The 21,388-nt window shown below is 38.2% G+C and overlaps 2 protein-coding genes across 2 annotated transcripts in view; one reads left to right on the top strand and one right to left on the bottom strand.

Annotated features, from left to right (window-relative positions):
* The first annotated feature begins 262 nt into the window (after nt 1-262).
* Nucleotides 263-16,623, top strand: dusp14 (dual specificity phosphatase 14). Its single transcript, XM_079824531.1, has 2 exons — nt 263-451; nt 13,606-16,623. Exon 2 carries the CDS (start codon nt 13,724-13,726, stop codon nt 14,378-14,380), a length of 657 nt encoding a protein of 218 aa, XP_079680657.1. The 5' UTR covers nt 263-451; nt 13,606-13,723; the 3' UTR covers nt 14,381-16,623.
* Nucleotides 16,624-19,236: 2,613 nt separating this feature from the next.
* synrg (synergin, gamma) overlaps nt 19,237-21,388 on the bottom strand; it is a 55,509-nt gene continuing 53,357 nt past the window's right edge. The window contains exon 23 of the mRNA XM_079823346.1: nt 19,237-20,334. Within this exon, the coding sequence (XP_079679472.1) occupies nt 20,203-20,334 (132 nt within the window). The 3' untranslated portion in view covers nt 19,237-20,202. The remainder of the gene's footprint in view (nt 20,335-21,388) is intronic.

Below are 21,388 nucleotides of genomic sequence, written 5' to 3' on the forward strand. Positions count from 1 at the left end.
ATTAGTGTAGGCTAATATAGAGATTATATTCTGAACTCCATGGCTTGTATATTTGCACCACCCTCGTGCGCCTGAGGCTCTTTAAATGTATTATAGTGGCGTTATGTTCATCATGTCCACATGATGTTTGTTGCTGAGAATGTCTTGTCATATTTGTAGCTGAGTGTGGATCGTGATGTGTCGGTGTGAGGACTGACTGGCTGTAGTGTTGGACGGGGGAGGCGCTTCTGTGCTCTATAAGCGTATGTTTTCCCAATAGAAAATTTCCTGTTGTCATACGCACCATAGACACGCGCGCGCGCTCACCTCCTTCACGGGGAAGCGCGTGGAGTTGTCAGATTTGAAGGAATATTCCCACAATATAAGCTTGTTTGCGTGATAGAGATACATTCTGCATCAAGTGAATGTGTAGCCCGTGTATAATTTCAGAGGACAATGTTTTGTGTGTGAGGTAAGTTAAGTCTGTTCTTTGGTTCAGAGTAATCTTGTTAAACAGAGTCTACGCTGATGTTGACGCAACAGTGTCGCTTTTGTGATGTTTTGTGATCTCGGAAATGTAACGTAGCCTATTTACAAGTGTGTTTGTCCGACACAAATGCTACTATGCGTTTAATGAAAGAAAAAGAAAATGCTCGTTGCAATAACGCTCGCAAAGTGAACACAAACAGTTCGCGTGCGTGAGAGGAGTTGTAATTTTCCGCGATGTTTTTGCCATGTTTTCAACGATGCTTCAATAATTTCCCGTCACTAGAGTTTGAACTACTCTTAGTTTCTTTCAAATTGAGCAGTCAACAGGTTCGCCGTCGTATCAGTTGTAGATATTTAGTATTATTTCCCATTCAAATGCTTTTTTGAATATGTCACGGGTGCCATTGATGGAACAGGTTGATGTGCGTGACTGAGTCAGACATGAAGCGCTCAATGCAACAAAATACACTCATTCACTGGCATTAACCTGTTCCTTTCACCTCAGTGTTGACTTACATATTATTATTAGTACTAATATTAACCCTTAGTCAGCTTTCTTTAATTAATGTAATCGAACAACCATGTTGTTCACTCTAAAAAAAATATCCTAACTGCATTTCAGAAACTCGCAGTTTTTGCACACAGGTGTAGGTTAAAATCTGAAGTTTGCATGTCCAAATAAATATTTTACAACTCAAACTCCTTGTAGGCTGTAAACAAACTATATCTGATTTGTGAACAAATAATAATTTCTGTGAATCAAACAAATATATATAGGTATATAGTGTAAAATAGATTTTTTTTTGCGTCATTCACCTTTCTGTATAAATATCGGCATGGGTATCGGTCATTAAAAGCCCTTATTTGTTGACCACTTGAATAATAATTGGTTGACCACAATTAATTAGAAATGCACAGAAATGTAAAAATGAACAATGTGCAATGGAGTATTGCATTTTCTTTTATGATTCTCATAGACAGCCCATTGTGAAACGGATAGGCCTATTATTGTCTCGATTTAGCATATTAAAATTTAAATCTTTAAAAGGTCTGCATCTGAAATGTTACTAATTCTTTAGGTTGGAACCACTTGTTGAATGAGCATGGATTGTTTCATTAGGCCATTGACAAGATTAAGCTGGTAGAGTAAACACGGCTCAGGTTTAGTTTCCTGTTTTCCACATTTGGTGTGGAAGAAGGGCTGCCATTTTGGGGCTCGAGTTTCTCAGCAGGTGTCTCTCATTCCCATTAATGCTTGCGGAGGTGGAATCAGACTCTGGGAGAATTTCCACACACAGCATCCGAGACCTGCGGCACTGAATCTGTGATGTGCACTGGTGTTGGCAGATCCAGAGACACACACTGAGTGATGAGTGTCTATGTGTGTGTGTGTGTGTGTGTGAGGTTGACATAGCAGCCCATTACTGTCATTCCATGCATATTTGTTCACGCCACTCCACAGGTGGAGAAAATGAATTACTGCGTTTGTAGCAAAATTGCTTGGCACCCAATGGAAAAGACATTAAGATTGAGTGGTTGCTTTTAATTTGCTTTTAATGTACAGGGGGGTGGATTTTAAGTGCCTTTTCATAAACATTGTGTTTTGATAATGAAATACAAGCACACATTTATCTTTAAAGGAATAGTTGTGATTAATTTGCTAGTGTTGCTCTCATTTAATTCCAAACCTGTATGACTTCCACCGTGGAAAACTAAAGAAGATATCTTGTATGCCTCATACCCGAATATGATGCTGCAAATTTGAAACAGAAGTGACTTTCATATTGAGTCAAATGAATATTTTGAGTCTTTTGTGTATATTGTTTGTTTGTACCTTGGCATTCCCTGGTAATTTTTTCCGTTTTTATTGTATTTTTTCAAGATCTCTGGTGTTACACAGAAGACATAAAAAAAAATTCAAATCATATGGATTTGAATGATGTGAGACTGTGTAGATGGCAATATCTCTTCAACGATATGCTTTATGTTTAGAACCAATGCATTCAGCAAAAAGTAATGCATACAGCAAAAAAAGAGCAGGCCTATGTTCCTTAATTTCCTCTCTCTTTCTTCTCTTCCCACTTCTCCACTCACTCACTTGTATAAATAGCTGTGATAGTCAGCAGTGAGGCCTTTGACTCTATCAGCACTTTGGGTTGCTGAGGTTAATCTTTGCTCTTATATATCAAGCCTTTATTCTTTAACACCTACAGTAGTCATGGGTCACGGCACCAAAAAATTAACCCTCATCCCTCCCTCGCACTTTGTAAGAAATCCTACCCTTTTTGTTATTTTTATTTCATTTACCTAAAAATTAGCCTACTAGATTTTATCCATAAATAATAAATAAATAATAATTTAAGCACATTCTTTCAACTTAAATTCAAGATAACTCACAATTTTATGCAAATGTCTTACATTGGGTGTCTTTGCTGACCTCTTGTGGAAAAAAAATAAATAATATAACATGATATTTCATGACTCTTGCCACTAGATGGCTGTATAGTAGCCTGGTTAAAACCAGACCATTCTCAGTAGTAACTGAGTTATGGTCTGGCAAAGCTTCATAGACAAATCATTTCCAAAGGGGCGTCACCAACAGGCGTCGCTCAAATGCCTCTCGGCGCAATTGGATAGACCTAAAACCAATCAGAGCGATGAGGGAGATGACGTATGCAGAGCGACGGAGAAACATCTGACTCTGGCCGTTTCTCAATATTCGTTCTTGTCTGTACTTGTGTTCTCAAATAGGAAATGTCCCCGGTTTCCATTTCAGGAATCTGGTCACCTTACCTAAACCACGTATTAATGTTTAATATATTATTTTTTAAATGTAAACGAAAAGAGGCAGGGTGTTTTATACTTCGTTTTATTATAAATATATAAGATAATCAATGTAGGCCTAGCTACGCGTTGCCTGAACCACATTCGTGTGGCTATTATTATTATTATGTTTAATTTTTTTATGAAATGAGGCAGTGGTGTTTTATGACATATTTCGTACGCAAACTTCTGACTTGCGTCCGTGACTTACCAAGTTTGACTCCGGAGAACGAACTCCTGAGGACGGGAGGACACTAGTCCGCCTACTATGCTCTTGACAGTATCACTCAGTATATATTTGAATATGTAGTGCAGGCAATGCATATTATCTTCAATGCATGTTTATAACAAAACGAAATATAAAAAACCCAGCCGCTTTTCGTTTACATTTAAAAAAACACACACATAATATAGGCTATGATTATCACTGTAATAAATTAAATATGACACAAAACACAACCCAGTCTCTTTTTGTTAAATGTCAGTTTATGTGTGATCATCAATAGCAAATATAAAAGTATAAGTAAAAGGTATAAGAAGCTATACAATAAATAAAGCAATTCAGTCAAAGTCAGCGCTAGGAGACAACAACGGTAAGGTTTAATATCTTAAAAATATAAAGTTATGGAACTTCACTTTGCCCTCAGACAAAACAATCTGTCTAGGAACAAATTATAGATTAATGATTGCAAAGATCAGCCGTTAGATCTACACAAGACGAGACGGTTTAACCACTACAGAGACATCAGAGCCAGCGGCAGACGGCAGAAGGACTGGCCGAGGAAAGGCGTCTCTCGGCGGGCTCAATAATCGTTTGAGCGCCGCTGAACCACTGGAACTCACAACTCCGAAAACGGCAGATCAAATTTACAAAAAAGGGCGCTCTCTTTATAAATAAACCACAGATTTGAGCTTTAAACAATTTCATTCACTCCTGAAAAGGACTTAAAACTATATTTTGTAAAACATTAACACTACCAGAGGACTCTCGCTAAGACCCATTCGTTTAGCCACCAAAGGGCCAAGCTGGTTTCAGACTTTTGCCGAATCCAGTCGGTAAGACAGCGATAACATCTTTTTTAGATATAAAGGCTTCGAGTGTTGTTCTTTGCTCGGGTTTTAACGAAAATGAAAAGTTTAAATCGCTTAAAACAGATGCGATAGCTGATTCGAACGAGTGATGCTCCACAGCAGCGGAAAATCTGCTTCAATGTCGCTGCGCTGTCGTCATCGTGTAAAGCCCGCCCCAACGTTTCTGATTGGTGCCGCGATTTCTAGGGTTTAGAAATGGGTTTGAATGGACTCTTTGCCAGACTACTTGCAGAGCAAATCTAAATTTGCCGGAAGTTGTCTGGGTTTTCCCAGGCTAGCTGTATAGCTCTTTATGAAGCAAATGAGCTGTTCTGCTGGGTCCTAAAGTCGGTTCCTCTCAGGATGCATTCAGATAAACACGTAGACATAATAAAATAATTTTTTGGTAAAGTTCTAGCATTTTTAGTTAGAATTTTGTACTGTGTACTGAAGCATTCCTCACATTCAATTCATTCCTAAGGGGGTCCAACTGACCCGTGAGGGAATGATTTGTTACTTTTAAAAAATTTCAACCACAAAACTTGTCAATTTTTTTCCGTGTGTATACGTAGTTCAAGTATGACAAAAGTCCTAGGGTCTTGGACCACTCCGATGAACACTCAATTGTTTAAAAAAAAAAAAAAAAAATATATATATATATATATATATATATATATATTTATATAAATAAATAAATAAATAAATAAATAAATAAATAAATATTCGGGTCAAAATGACCCAAGGGAAGGATGAATCTTTTAAAAAATCTTCCGCTTCCTCTCCACCATAGTTCTTAAAGGAGTCCTATTATGCTCATTAAGCATTAAAAAGTTCATAATTTTGTTTATAGGGCACTAGAGTACGTTTACATAATTTATCATAAAAAAATCGCATGTTGCCACACCTTTTTTCATCTGCCATCTGAACGCTCTGTTTTAGATTTGGTTTCTTTAAAACCCACCTTCCAAAAAGCACAGTCTGCTGTGATTGGTCAGCCGGAAAGGTAACGCTCTTTACCATAACCAGCGAGTATCAGCTCTGATCTGCCGTCAGTTTTGCCGTATCAGTTTGAGCCCGAGTTCAATAATGAAAGTCAAGAACAACAAGCTGAACCTGAACCACCTTCACATGCACGAATTGTGCAGGACGTTTCACACTGGTAATTCTTTATTTTATACCTCTCTTACATATTATAACTGTGCCATTTAAAACATTTGACCTGCATCGAACTGCATGGTTCAGAAAGCAGAAAAATGGTGAGAACACAACAATAGGTTGTGGTTGTATACAGCTGAGGAATAGAAAACACACTTTAACCACTGTTTCTTCAGTTCATTCGCCCTAGGAAGGCCAAAAAAGGCAGTTTAGATTCGAGGTGGAAAAATTGTGTCTCTGACATAGTGACAACTCACTAATAACCTTGCAACACCCCCATTTTTTTTGTGTATGTCTTGGGAATTATTTAAAGGTGCACTATGTAACTTTTCCGCCCACTAGAGGTCGCCTGTTCAAAACGAAGGCGTAGCTTGATGTCGTTTGAGTTTGAGCGCAGAATCTTGGGACATGTGGTCTTCACCTCACAGCCGGTGGAAAAGAATCGGGATAGGATTAGGGCAGAAATCATGTTCATAGATGCGATTATTAACGTTACTGTAGTATGAAGCAGAGCAGGACCAAGTGTTGTGGGAGCGGAGCAAGGCTGCTGGAGCGATTGTTAATAAGATGAACGCAACACACGCCTCACGAGCAGCAGGACTTTTATTATGCCACAGTCGCCGGCGCCACTTCCGCTTTTCTGGTCATGAGTATGAGGTAACGCAGCTCTGTTTATCATATTAAAATTGGCTGCTATGACACTTGTTCACACTGCAGTGAGGGTAAAGCGTTTCTGCAAAATAAAACCAGAATAAAATTCCTTGGTTAAAATAGCAATTTTCTCACGATTTACAAATATTTGGAAACATTTGGGATATTGTAAGTACTCAACTGAACAAAATATATGACACTGGCCTAGTGGTTTTTGGATATTTTACTGAATTTTTTCAAATGAGAAATGGAGTTCAGAAACAGTGTTTACTGATATAGAGAATAACTAACTTTGGAGTGACTTTGTGCTTTGTAACATTGCAGACCTTTTTTGGAGCCACATTACACAAAGAGTTGAAAGTAAGTTGAAAAGGTAAAATCGCGCAATAGTAAAATATGCATCAATGACTCATTCACAAGATAAGAACAAATTACATGATGCCATATTCGGTGCCATATTTGATTCGAAAGCTACAATTTACCCAAGATCACTTAGTCACAATTACACTGACTGCCCTTTTGTGTTAACAAGCCCACAAGCTGTGAAGAAGAGTTTGTGTGGCACCACAGGTGTCAAAAATGAGTGACAGCCAGAGAGGGACATTGTGTGCCCCGTTTGAAAGGATGGTAGAGACTGTAAACTGTAGATGCGATCAGAGTCCCATGAGAATGGCAGGCGGGTGGTTTTTCATTGATGTTGAGGAAGGCTCAGGGAGACAGCCAGCACAAACTGGGGCAGATGGGTTTTATTAATGCAAACCCAGTAGCAGATAACTGGGCACAAGGACACTGCCATAAATTGCTGGTCCTTTTGCCGCATTGTAGGAATACTACAGAGCTGTCAGTTATTAGATAATAATCATAATTAAAATACAATTATAAAAATAAATCATTTGAATATATCATAATAAGGCAGTGATATTATCAACAAATTGTCAATTCAATTAAACTCAAATAAAATACTCAATTAAAGGCACAATATGTAAGATAGATTTTTTAATTAAAATATCCAAAATCAGAACAATGTTATATATTTTGTTGACTTGTGTACTTGCATTATCCCAAATGTTTCCAACAATGTTTAAATCAAGAGAAATAAGCAATTTTAACCAGGACACGGATCGTGTCAGTGCATCACCTATCAATGACATCATCATACCCGCTTTACCATTGATTTCCTTGAGTTTTATTTTCTAGAAACCATGGAAACACCAAAGACACTTTAATATATTATGTTTTATTAGACAAGTGAGCAACTGTTTGGATACATTCATCGACATAAAACTAATTGTTATACAGCTCAACACAGTTAAGGCCCTTTCACACCGGACGCGTAACGGAAAAACGAATATTTTGTGTGCGAATAGTTCGCGTCAAAACCATTCACATCAGCCGCGACGTTTCAGAGCTCCAACATTCCGAAACATTTGCGGCGACAGCTGAGAAAACACGGACACTTCCTCATTCAGTGAAGACGAGCTTTTCATTTTCGTTAAAAGACAGAAAAGAAGGTTTTGGGTGCAACCAGTCTTAAAGAACAGAGAGTCTGAAGGGGAGTATGCTAATCTTGTACAGGAGCTAAAACTTTATCATGGCCGGTTCCGCACTTACTTTCAAATGTCCGTGGGACAATTTTAAGGAGCTCCTCCAGAGACAGTAGCAGCGCATCTGACGAGACAAACACACGACTACCAGTCGATCCGGAGCTGCTGTGTTTCCAGTTGAGTCACAATGTAAACATTTAAGTGCCACAGTCGTACTGACGGAAACGCATTCACTTTACATAGTCGCGTACACAATTAGTTTTAGAAAAAAATGTGCGAGTTTTAACTCAAAAGGTTATGTTATCGTTGTCTGTAGCCTACAGTGGGCAAACACAGTTTCAGCTGTACACCTGTAACTACAAATACAGCTGTAATATCATGAGAATGCGATACCTGGCAAAGGGTAATGTTGATTGAATAGCTAATGACATCAACTGGACATTTCATCACCTTTGTTTCCTTGTATGTGATTGGTTGAAGCCTTTTCTGTCACTGCGAGTGTTAAAAAAAATCGAAACGAAAAAGAAAATATAAATTTGCCACAGCACATTCGCGTTCGGTGTGGAAGCACTCATTGCACAAACAGCTGATCAAAAAATAAAACCATTGCGCAAATTAATCGCGCGTCAAAATCACGTCCAGTGTGAGAGGACCTTTAGTCTGATTGTTTAAATCTGGTTTTCTTGATTTACCGCGAGTACCGTGTTTTACCATGCCTAATATCGATCTAGCTTACTGCAGTGTGCAACAAGTGTCTCATTGTAGCCACCGAGCGAACACACAGAGTAGCATTATAACATAACTTTCAACACACTTAAATGTATCTAATATGATAAAACAGTGCTGCCATACCCCACATACACATAAGCGGGAGAAGCGGTTTTGTTTTGTATAAGTGACCTCTAGCGCCGAAAAATTACATATTGTGGCTTTAAATAAAATGTAAGCTTGACATGGCGGAACGTACATCAGAAGTGCAAGCGTAAAGTGTAGCTCTGCAAATGGTGGGGAACTACCACACAACAGGTTGCACTGACATCAGATATAATTCTTATTTAACGTCATTGGTTTGATATTTGTGGCATACTGTTAAGGGTCAGAGCCCACTGCATACTATATGACTGTTATAGAGCCCTCAGGCATGATGTGCAGCACACAAGCCATAAGTAGACCGTCTGTCCTTCAATAAAACACGCTGATGTCTGAAAGGTAGGCTGCAAAAACAGATGCTCTACACTCAGTAGTTTTTCATGCGTGCCAGCGACTCGACCACGAGAAATTGGAAGATGCAGATTAAAGCACACTTGGAACCCACAGGGGCTTCTGAGGGCCAAAACTGTCGACCGAATGATCTTGTTACCTGAGGACATTGAGCAATTGGGGCCAGGACACAACCTTCAGCTGTGTGCTTCAGTCACATTTTCAGAAGACAAAGAGTTTTTTCAGCAGTGAAACTCAGATCACAATGAAACGTTTGTTGGTTAAACCCCCTAGGCATGCATTCTAGAAATTTTGGAAGTACTAGTGCACTTTGAAGTAATTTTATATAGTGTTAGTGTGTGATAGGGACACAGAGTCTTTTAACTCAGGATGTAAAAATGCATCAATCTGACAAAGAAAATTCAGTGCATCAATTATAATGATACGATTATGGTAATACTCTTTGTATTCATTAATGGAGGATTCTTCAATTAGGGGCACGTTTGACAGGAAATCTTAAAAAAAATGAAACACTTTCCGTCTATGTTAAAACATTTATCGCATATCCCTGAATAAAGATCTTCTCATGGCCTTGGATCAACCTCAAGAAGATTTTAGTATAATGTGATGGGAATTAAAAAATATCTCGGTGGCGAAAAAGTTGGATAACCTTGGACTTGCTATCACAACACAGGTCAGCTAGCAGGTAATTAACTTTGGCTTTATAAATATATAATTAATCTTAGTATTTTACAACAGCATCAAACATGACTCAGTCAATCTCTCATACAGATGTCACTTCATTGCAATAGTATCACATGCTTTCCACTGCATCTGTGCGATTCTTTGCAACCTCTTTGTTATGTTATCTATAAATTATTAAATTTTTGTTGCTGCATGTTTATTTTATGAAACCTTGCCAGGCATGTGGAACGTGATAACCTTTTTATATAGGCAGTAAGGCCATGAAGCTGCAGTGATCCGCTCCGAGCCTAAAGGCCTGTTCACACCGGGACGATTTTCACACGCGTTTATCACCGACGTTTAACGCCTCGTGACTAAACAAAGGGCGCCAATGTGAGTGTGCACACTGACACGCAAAACGCCAGACGTAAAAGCATAATTTTTTTTAAAAACGCCATGGGTTTGTTTTTTTCTTCGGCAAGGCACGTTACAAACCGACCGACCAATTGTTCACGTGCCTGGAGCTGCTGAAGCTACAGGAAAACACCACTTGGTGGCACTCAAGCACAAAACGGTCTTGCCGAGCACACATTGATACGACAAAGAGGAAGTAAGTAGCCAAAGATGATGTGCGGATTTATAAATGGTTTGGTTTCTTACAAACGTTATTAACGTGGCTATAATTATGGATGCTTGAACAAATTATGAATAAGTATGCAGTGTCATAACTACATCTGACGTTTATAACAAACCAAACAGTTTGAAAATCATTAGAAAATTGAGCAAGTTATGGTTATTTAAAAAGTGCAAGCACCATGAAAACAATGTTACGAGTGAGCGAGCTGCCTGTGACAAGATGGCCGCCAGGTGCGGACGTCGACCTGCATTGGCCAGCAGCGCGGACGAGACATCTAGCCTTTATTATGTATATCTATGGTGCTGCTTGCCAGTTAGCAAAAGTGTGTGAATGGTTGGTTTTGGCTAGCACGAAAATACAGTTTCTCTTCTTCTTCTGTGTGACAAGCGAGTGTCAGAAGCGTAAAGTGGCGCAGCACCACCTTGTGTACCGGGAGCGCCATCTACTGAATTTACACGTTCGTTCGGCGCATCACCAGTGAAAATCGCTTCGTGTGAACACAGACGCGCCGAAAAACACTGGCGATAAGCGCACGCGAAAATCGTCCGGGTGTGCACAGGCCTTAACAATGCCCTTCAGCTTTTATAAAATCACTGTACACTACAACTTCTTGGGGCTTATTAATTCATTAGATAATTTATTAAAATTGAACCAAACTGTTTCATAATGTATGGATTTTTTAAGTAAAAAATTGTAGTTGAATCCTTATCAGAGCAAACACAGCTTTTGGAAAGTTCAGTTAAAAGTAGTTTTTCCTCCAGAATACTGAGGCTCTGGGCTGCCCTCTTGTTCCGTGCGATACATCAAGCTTACTGTCAGACAGTGTGTTCGCTTATAACAGGTTTCAAGCCTTGTTCTTGGTTTGATTAATAAGGGTCCTCCAGGCCCAGTAAACACTTGCTCCGTATGGCCCCCACACACTCATGCACAGCTCCAGGGACGCGAGTCAGACAGAGGGGCACATCTGCTGGGTACATACAGTAATTAAGTCCATTAAACCAGCATTCAGCCATGCTAATGTTGTTTTACCATCAACGAGGAAGCTTCAGTCATCGATGCTTGTAAAGCACCTCTCTGGACTCTGAAAAGGTCCTCAATTTAATTTAAAATGGACATGCAGTACTTGTTTCCATGGCAGAGTGGGTTCTCAATTCATAAAGCTGTGCGTACAATGATCCTAAATATGAATGTACATCAATTTCTGAAATGTTCCTATACAAGCGAATCATAATGCATCCATATGCACAAAATTGTGTCCTAAATGCATCCTATTTTATAAATCGCTGTTCATCGTAACCCTAAATTGGGCGACGTATCCTAGGGGATAGAAACATTTGAGAGGCAGGGAAAGTGTTTGTCTCATTTCTTGGTTTCATGTTGAAAGAGTGTTTGTTGTGAATAGTTTAGATATGGGGTCTGTTCTTCGTACGACGCTAACTCATTTAGCTGCATTTGATTGTTGGCGATTTGGCTTGATCTTGGATCGTTTGGTTCTTTGAAGCTCATCCTGGACTTGCTGTCATAGCAACAGGTCCGTAAACTTAAACCTGCTCGAGCTGCTTATTTCATGTGAACAGGATTGGATTGCATCTTGAGGTGATGCTTAAAATCTGTCCCAGCAAAGCTATTATTACAAGAGTTCATTACTGAACCAGGGGCAACAATATTTTATAATAATGATAATATAAAAATGTATTTGAGAATAATATGTTGTGTATAATATTATAGACAAAGCCACTTGATTGAGATATTTATTTTGATAGAATAATTACTTTATAATGTTATCATCTTACATGTTGTACAGTTACTCTGAGCCGTGCATTAATTTGAACAGTTACATATTATGGGATGGTTTAATGCAGCGCAAGAGATGCACTTGATTCGTTCATACATTCTTTATGTATTATGTATTATTCTGTATTTATCTTTATTAGATAAAAAGATATATTCAGATAAAAGTTTATATATTTCTTGCATGCTTAAAACGTTTTTGTTTAGCGTTAGCTTATTAGTTACGTTTTTACATTTTTCATAATCTGTCTGTAGAAGGCTTTTATAGCTCATATAAGCAATTCTTGCAAAACAATGAGAATTGAAAGATGGACAAATAAATGTTCCCCAAAAGCTTTGTGTGTCATATTTGACATTTACATGAAACAATTACATTTTAAACATCAAAAAATGGTGTATGAATAATCAAGTAAACCCAAGTTGCTTCAGTCCAGTAAATGTTTCTTACATTTACATTTCTTAGCAAAAAAGACTGCTTGATAAAAAAAAAAAACAGAACTATCAATCTGAGGAAAGAAGGCATGAAGTAGATTGTGTACATGTTTTTCAGCAGTTTTGGTTATATTGATAATTTATAGGCCCTAGAAATGTGCGTATTAAATATGATACAGTAGGCTATAATATTCATAAATAGGCATTTTGCTTATTATTCAACAGAATTTTACAAAGAATGTTTTGTTTAGTAGAATAAATGTTGTAAAAAATTTGGCTAAAATGTTGTAACGCATTGCCAAACAAGCTTTCTTTTTTCGTGAATTTATACCTTCAAACTGGCAACATATCCTAGGGCAGTGGTTTTCAAACCTGTCCTGGAGGACCCCCAGCACTGCACATTTTGTATGTCTCCCATATTTGACACACCCACTTCAGGTCTTGCGGTCTCTAATAATGAGCTCATGAGTTGAATCAGGTGTGTTAGATGTCGGGAGACATACAAAATGTGCAGTGCTGGGGGTCCTCCAGGACAGGTTTGAAAACCACTGTCCTAGGGGATACAAACATTCAAATCCAAAATAAAAGTCATGTTTTTTCGTTTAGTTTTTTATCCTGAAATTGTATTTTGTGTCCGAAGATAATTAGGGCCCGAGCACCGATGCTGTGAGGACCCTATTGTATTTGCTCCGCCTATTATTATTCTTCTCCCAAATGAATCACATTTTTGAGAGCCTAAACATGCTCGAAAACTCATGAAACTTTGTCAGAAGTGGCGAAAATGTACATCTGATATGGGTTTCTGAATATTAATGCATATTGTGAATGTCTATTTATTTTTACATTTTGATAATGTTGGATTATTTTAATTACTGTTATGCATGAGCACATTTGGCGAACGCAAATTTTTTGCCTTTATACATCTAGATGTTGCTTACTTTTGATGTAAAATTAAAATCCATGGATTTTAGGGTTTAATCTGATCATGTTTTTTTTTTTTATAAACGACTAACGAGGAGGTTGTAGGTTCATAACCCGCAGTGGATGTACAATGTATACATTGTGTGAGTGTGCAAGGCACTTTCTCACTTGTTACAGACTACTTGTTATTCCAAGCAAACTGACTTGTGTCGCTCTTGGTTTTTTTAGGTGCACCCAATGGTCTGTATGATCTCCTCATTCACTTTGAGATGACCAAGGAGAACTGAAAGACACCCTGGCGCCACCTCAAGGTTTCTATTTCTCTGTCTCCTGCCTCCGCTCCTCTATGGGTTCCCGAAGTCAGGGGTTCTTCCACCACCAAGACCACCATCACCACCACCATAACCAACACCACCATCACCGCAGTTCAGTGATGCCTGCTGTCCCCCGCCTGGTGCCCGAGACCAGCAGCCTGTTGGGGGGCATCGCCCAGATCACTCCTTCCCTGTTCCTTGGCCGGGGGAATGTGGCATCCAACCGCAGCCTCCTCCTGTCCAAAGGGATTACCTGTGTGGTGAACGCCACCATCGAGCTGCCCAACTTCAACTGGCCGCACATGGAGTATGTGAAAGTGCCGCTGGCCGACATGCCTCATTCGCCGATTTCGCTTTATTTTGACAGTGTGGCTGATAAGATCCACAGCGTGGGCCGTAAACGGGGAGTAGTGCTGGTGCACTGTGCGGCTGGGGTAAGCCGCTCCGCCTCGCTCTGTTTGGCCTACCTCATGAAGTACCACAGAGTTTCCCTGGCCGAGGCTCACGCCTGGGTCAAGGCCCGCCGACCTGTCATTCGTCCTAACGGAGGGTTCTGGCGCCAACTCATTGAGTATGAGAGGAAACTGTTTGGCAGGAATTCTGTGAAAATGATCCAGACACCATACGGTGTCATTCCTGACGTGTACGAGAGGGACCGCAGGAACTTGGCACCTTACTGGGGCTTGTGAAGAAGGGTTTGGACTTTGGTTCAAACGTAGAGGACGGGTCCGATAACCCATCTTTGACTCCATTGTCTTCCGGGCTCTTTCTGTACGTCCGCGTGTCCCTTCTGCCAGAGTATAAAGCGAGACAGGAGTGCTTCTGTCCATTTTTAAGAGGGAAGAAGTCACTTTGACTCCATATTTTATGAGGTCAGGAGTGATAATTCATCCTTGAATCAGGGCTCGACATTAACGCTTGTCCACTTGTCCAGGACAAGAGAATTTTACTTGCCTAATCAATAGCCTCATTAGAACTTCAGTGACAAAAAATAACTAGGAAAGCAACGAAACATGAATGATTCTGATTTTATGATTGACAATGAGCGTAACAGCACACACAAGAGAATCACAGAAGGAACATACTGAGGTAAAAATTCAAAATGTTGAGTTTATTCAAGTATAGTTAAGTAACATAACACGACCGAGGGAGCTGTTTTACCATATTACGATTGCAAATGTTGCATAGATTTTATAGTTCAATAAACAAGTAGTTAATATTAAGATACTTAATACCTGACTTGCCACCACCTACTGGCGGTTTAGTTTCATGTTTAAAAGTATCATGGCATTTTTTTACCAACATTTATTTGTATATTCAAAATATATTTAAAACACTAATCTCATAACATTATTTATTGCAGTTATAATTTTGCAGTGTAAATTTAATTTGATTGGTAACAGCCCTATAGTGTCTTATTGATCAAATGTGAGAAATTTGACACAAAAAGATGAAGCAGATATTTTAAAAAAATGGCCTTAATAAAGGTAAATAATAGCCTGACAAGCCAGACCCACATCAAGATGTTGGGTCTGGGAACTCACCATTGGCAGGGCTCAATCTGAGGGGCGGGATAAACAGTTGTCTTTCAAATTCTCTCTGCACGCAATAGGATAGTGCTACAACCAACCAGAGCAAAGAAGAAGATGAAGCGGAGCTAGTTGATAGATTCAACTTTCGCCGTATCTGGTCGGCAAAACTCTGAACACATCTTCCTTTCTTAAGAATGTCTTCATTGCCGTTCTTTGTTCTTTTCTCAAAGAAAAGCTTAACTCCATGACTTCCAGAGTCGCGGCCAAAGCCGATTCGAAAGACCGCTGTTTGCCAGCTTCTTTGTTTACAAGTAGCACGCGGAACCGTCGCAACTCTGCCGTCATTTTGTTAAGCCCGCCCACTGACTCTATACACGATGTGATTGGCCTGACTAGAGTTTGGTTTTTCCAGCTCGCAAGCCGACGGAGAGTTGCTAGACGACCCTGGCTGCAAATTACATTTCCTGCCGCTAGAGTGCGTCTAGATTTCTAAGCTAGGTGAATAATGCCCTGGGGTAAATATCACATATGCAGATTTAAGTATGTAAAAGCTGATAGAACACTGATGAAAATATTGCCTCAGAATAAATTATTTACACCACCAAAAACCACCGGTAACTTTTTTTACTCTGACAAGTAAATGACTGGTTGACTTGTCCCAAGGACAAGCACATGACAAGGCTTGATGTCGAGCCCTGCTTGAATGCTGAAATGAATCTTGGCGATGATAACAGTTTTTGAAGCACTTAGGGAGCCAAGTGTAGTACTGAGAATCAGAAATTCTGTCATTGGTTAAGACTTACCAAACATAATATTCTGAGGATCTTGTTTCACTGTTGTCTTTGTTGAGAGGCAGCAGTCTGATCTTGATAACTGGTAGCATTTGAAAATAATAAATATATATATTAAACATATATTATATTCCAAGGTGTATTTAAACATGTGCAGAAAAAAAAAGTATAAAAAAAAAGCTATGTTTTGAACGGTTTTGTGAAGTTTAACAGAAAGAAGCTACAAAGTTTAACAGCATTGTAAACTATTTGTGTATATTAAAGGAAATTTTATTGAACATACCATAAACCCTGTGTTGGGATTTGTAACAGATACAAGCAGTTACATTTTGAAAGGTTGAATAAATATGGCAGTAACAGCCAAGTATTTTTTTTTTCAATCAATTATATTTTGTCTATTTGCAATTCTACCCAGTTTTTATTTTTAACTCAAGATGTTTCTTTGAAATGTTTTCTGCAGTGAAGCAGTAATTATAACCGGAGGGCATCAGTCACAGAACTACTAGCAAAGCGTTTACTAATTCATGTTAAAAATAACTGAATTCATGTAAAAGAGTTCAGATTTAATATGTGTGATAAAATGAATAAAGGGTGTAAAATTTTAATGCATTCCTTGTGCTTTTTGACTGTTTTTTTTTTTTTTTACTTGGTCTTTAACCATTTTTAACATTTACATCTTTATGTAGCGTTGCTGTAATTTGTACATATATTTGTTTTACTTGTTGATCAAGTACTATATCCCTAGTACTGTATAGGACTAATGAACAGGCTGTTGTTTAAAGTTTTAAAGGCACAGTATGTAAGTGTTGCCGCTAGAGGTCCCGTATTCAAAACAAAAGCATATCTTGATGACGCAGTGAGTGAGTGTGGAATCATGGGAGTTGTAGTCATGACTTTTCACCACCAGAGCCGATGGAAAGGAATCCGACGGACTCAGGCAGAAATCATGTTCATGAATGTATTTTTATTAACGTTAGGGTATGAAGGACGCGCTGAGAGCCGTGGGAGCGAATGCTAATGCGAGAGACTGTTAAATGACTGTTGCTAAATGACACGCAATTCATTTAAAAAAATATTTTATGATGGAGAAAGCTCTCTCTGATTATGCTATAACAATAAATAGTATTGTTTCTGAGGAATGGTAAAAGCGTTACTCGCGGTGAATCAAGAAAACAAGCCATTCAAACAAGAACTAACCGTGTTGCGCTGTATAACAATGATTCGTTTTCGCCTGTCTAATAAAACATACTATATTAAAGCGTCTTTGGTGTTTTCATGGTTTCTACGGAATTCAAGGGTAGAGCGGATATGCCATCAAGCTCTGTAACACTGGTTAAAATAGCTGATTTCTCTGGATTTAAACATTGCTGGAAAAATTTGGGATAATGTTAACATTGTTCTAGAGGTTTTTTGATATTTTAATCTAAAAAAATCTTACATACTGTGCCTTTAATGGATGGCAGGCTTGCATTTTACATTTTTCAGAAGTAATGAGACAAATCAACTAATAGATGTATATATATATATATATATATATATATATATATATATATATATATATATATATATATATATATATATATATATAAAAAAATTGGCATAACTTCAAGTGCAAAGCCAGTTAAATCTGGGTCAAAATGGACCCGAGCGCAAAAGGTGTAACAATTTAGTTTAAATGTTATCTCAAACTCTTTTAACAAAAATCTGAAAAAATAAATACATAATGTGTATTTTTACTCACTAACAAGGTTTCATTTTCATACAAAAAAATGGGATTAAAATAATTTAAATACAATTAAGTACCTTGTCCAGGTCAAAACGGACTCAAATGCTATAGGAGGCTGTTTACTGAAAGGTTCTTTGGGAACCACATAGAAAAAAAAAAAAAAAAATTCACATAGAGCAGGGGTCTGTTCTTCGTACCTCGCTTAATACATCCGAGATAATTTGACAGATCTTTTAATCGCGAACTGATCTCTGGATAATTTGGTTCTTCCAACAAATTTGCGTATTGGATTAAAATATCTGGATTAAGTTATCTAAGATTACTGTGCGTTCCTGTGTTCCCTGAAGAGGGCAGATGCATCGATACTCAAAACCACGATCAGCAATGCAGCGATTGGCTGGCGGCAAGACCACCTGGCAAAAAAACTTGACAAATTAAAAAAAGATAAAACACGAATTTCTGGACCTTTGTAAGGAACCAGCCAAACAACCAAACCAACATAAAAGTTATAATAGATAAATGAAATGTGCACTGTTTTGATGAACATGATTCCCAATTTATATTCACTATTTTATAGTATTTGTACACCCTTTACATTTTTATTTCAATGTTGTAATTAGCAATTAATTTAGTTTTTAATTCAATTTGAAGCAGATGTGTTACAGACAGCATTAATTCAAGTTTCTTAAGGGTCAAGATCAAGTGCATCTCTTTCGCTGCTTCAAACCATCCCATAATATCAGTCATAACTCAAATTAATGCACGGCTCAGAGTAACTGTACAGCATGTGTGTAAGACTCCAATAAAATGATCTATTTTCTCAAAAATAAAGTGGCTGTGTCTATAGTAATATACACAACATTATAATATTTTCAAATACATTTTTATATTATTTAAAAATATTATTGCCCCTGGTTCAGTAAGGAACTCTTGTAATAAAGTAGCAGTGGCTGGGACAGATTAAGTATCACCTCAAGATGCGATCTAATCCTGTTTACATGAAATAAGCAGCTCGAGCAGGTTTAAGTTTACGGACCTGTTGCTCAATCCAAATCGCCAACAATCAAATCCAGCTAACTGAGTTAGTGACGTACGAAGAACGGACCCCAGGAAGTCTCAGTAAATCTAATCCCTGTTGTTCAGCAAAAACAATGTGGATAAAGGTTATTAGTCATGCGTGTATAAAGTCAAGTACAGAACATTATCCACTAGCAGCCGGTCAAAACAGCATCAAAATGGTGGGGGGAAAAAAGTCACTCACCTTCTATATGCACACACTGGGACTAAATCTTAATGTCTTTAGACAATGATACAAATTCAAAGTCCTGTATCCTTGGAAACTGTTGCCAAGGTAATATTGCTGTGAAGGGCAGCTATCAGCGCCGAGTCAGTGTGAGGGAAGTGTTGTCACGAGCTGGCCCTGATAACAGATGAAGGCAGGTTTACAGAAACGCACAGTAATCACTCAAATGTGGGACACAGAAATTTCACATTTTCACTCAATACTAACATTCAAATATTTAATTTTCCCTTGCTGGCTTCAAGTATTAACAGAAATACAGACACAAAAGGATGCACAGGGTCATTGTAGTAGAAAGGGCTCATAAATGAAGTAGAATTAATGAGTTGAACTTGATTCATGAATCATGATAATAAAGACGATTAAAAGACCATTAAAACCTCAGTAAAACACTAACAATGCCATTTAATCTCTTTTGTGTCCTCATTGATTCATTAATAGCATCTCAATGTAAAGAAATGAATTCATTATGAAAGTTTAGAGTCATTCTGCTTCGGTTGGAAGAAGGGGAAAGGCTTGACTTTGTACTTCTTGCATCCCCAAACTTGAATTTCCTTCAAAGCGTCACACAACAAAGTCCTTTAAAAGCGCCACATCTAAATTCAGAACACTAAATATCAAAACACTTCGGAACAGCTCCCAGGCTTGATGTTTTGGAAAAGATTCTCAGAAACTCAAGCATTCGAGGACCGTTTCCAGACCCACTACTAAAGTGACTTGTGTTCCAGCACAACTATAACAGAAAACAAATGACACATAAAAGAAGATACAGATGTCGAAAATGTCTCTCTCTTATTTCAGTAATATCTGCTACACGTTTTTGATGCTTTCAGATGCTTTCCCTTTATTGTTTTATGGATTTATATTACAAGTCTGATATTTGTAACATGCAGAATAGCTCTGCAGTATTTACTTCACATGATAGAGCAATCAACGTCTGTACATGACCATGATCCAAAATGCAGAGACAAAGACACATTTACAATATTTTAAATAAACTATTTTTCAGTAGTACATTTTCTATCTGATCTTCCTACAGACAATGGCGGATCTAGACAGTTGTGTCCTCAATTTCAAGTGGCGAGAGCTGTACCGGTTCAAAGGGAAACGGCGTTAAACGTTAAAGTGACTCCCATGATCCTTCAGGCAGTGGCTCAGTGTTCTAGAGCAGGTCGGGCAGGATGAGACCCGGCGGTTTGGGTTCCACGCAGTTAATCCAGAAGTTAGCGCAGCTGGCGTGGTATTGGTGACCTCCGTACATGAGCTTGAAGTTGTCCGTCTCCGAATTGAAGGCCTGCAGAGGATTTGTGCAAGAAAAGGTGAGAAAATTAGGATAAAGTCCGACTTGATAGGGACATGTTGGGGTTTGAACTACTAGGATTTTGGCCAGGTTTCACAGACAGGGCTTAAATTAAGCCAGGATTAGGCCTTAGTGTAATAAGGCCATCTTTTATAAATGTGACATAGAAAAAAAACATTACTGGTGTGTATCTTGAGACAAAACACTGGCACTGACATATTTTAAGATAAGCAAGTTAAAACATCTCAAACAGACATTCTAGCCTGGGACTAGCTTAAGCCTTGTCTGTGAAACCGGGGTTTAATTTTTTAAGGTTGTTTTAATAGAATGTCCCAGGTTCAATACAAATTAAGCTTTTTTTAAATCCAATATATGAGTGTATATACATATCGATTATTGACAATCATATTTGGTATCAGTTGAAATTGTGTATTTAGCCGTTTATGCTCATTTCACCCTATTTTTACCTTTAGAATAGCTTTGCGGTCGTCTAACATCTCCTTAAAGGTAATCTTTAGAAATACTAATAACACTGTTAAAAGTTCTTAGAAAATCTCAAAATGAATATACATTTTTCATACTGTATATTTAATGTTGTGATGCGTTTTAAAAAAAAAGTTGAAAGCCACCGCCAGCCTTTTTGATAATTTTCACAAAATTTTCATGGGCTCCAGAATATCTGAACGTGGTATATACCTTTTTCTTCTCTTTTTTAAAGCAGAGGGTCTGTTTTATTCTAGCATCATGCATTCCTTTTTGTTAACATTTGTATGTGGGGAGAATTTCATAAAAAAAAAAAAAGCAACATTGAGCAAAAAGACTACGTCTGGATCGGATTCAGAACGATGATCAAAACACAGATGGAGTAGATCGAGGCCATCAACACTCCTAATGCTTGCACAGCCCTATAACTCATCCTAACATCAGGCAGTTTTGATTTATACGCTGTTTAATGTTGGTGATTCCGTTATTTTACATATGAATATGATTATATATGATATCACTTGTTTCTGCTTCTTCTTTGCCTGTGTTTTGATCAGGAGATTCA

This window comes from Gobio gobio, assembly GCF_949357685.1.
Source record: "Gobio gobio genome assembly, chromosome: 8".
Lineage (NCBI taxonomy): Eukaryota > Metazoa > Chordata > Actinopteri > Cypriniformes > Gobionidae > Gobio > Gobio gobio.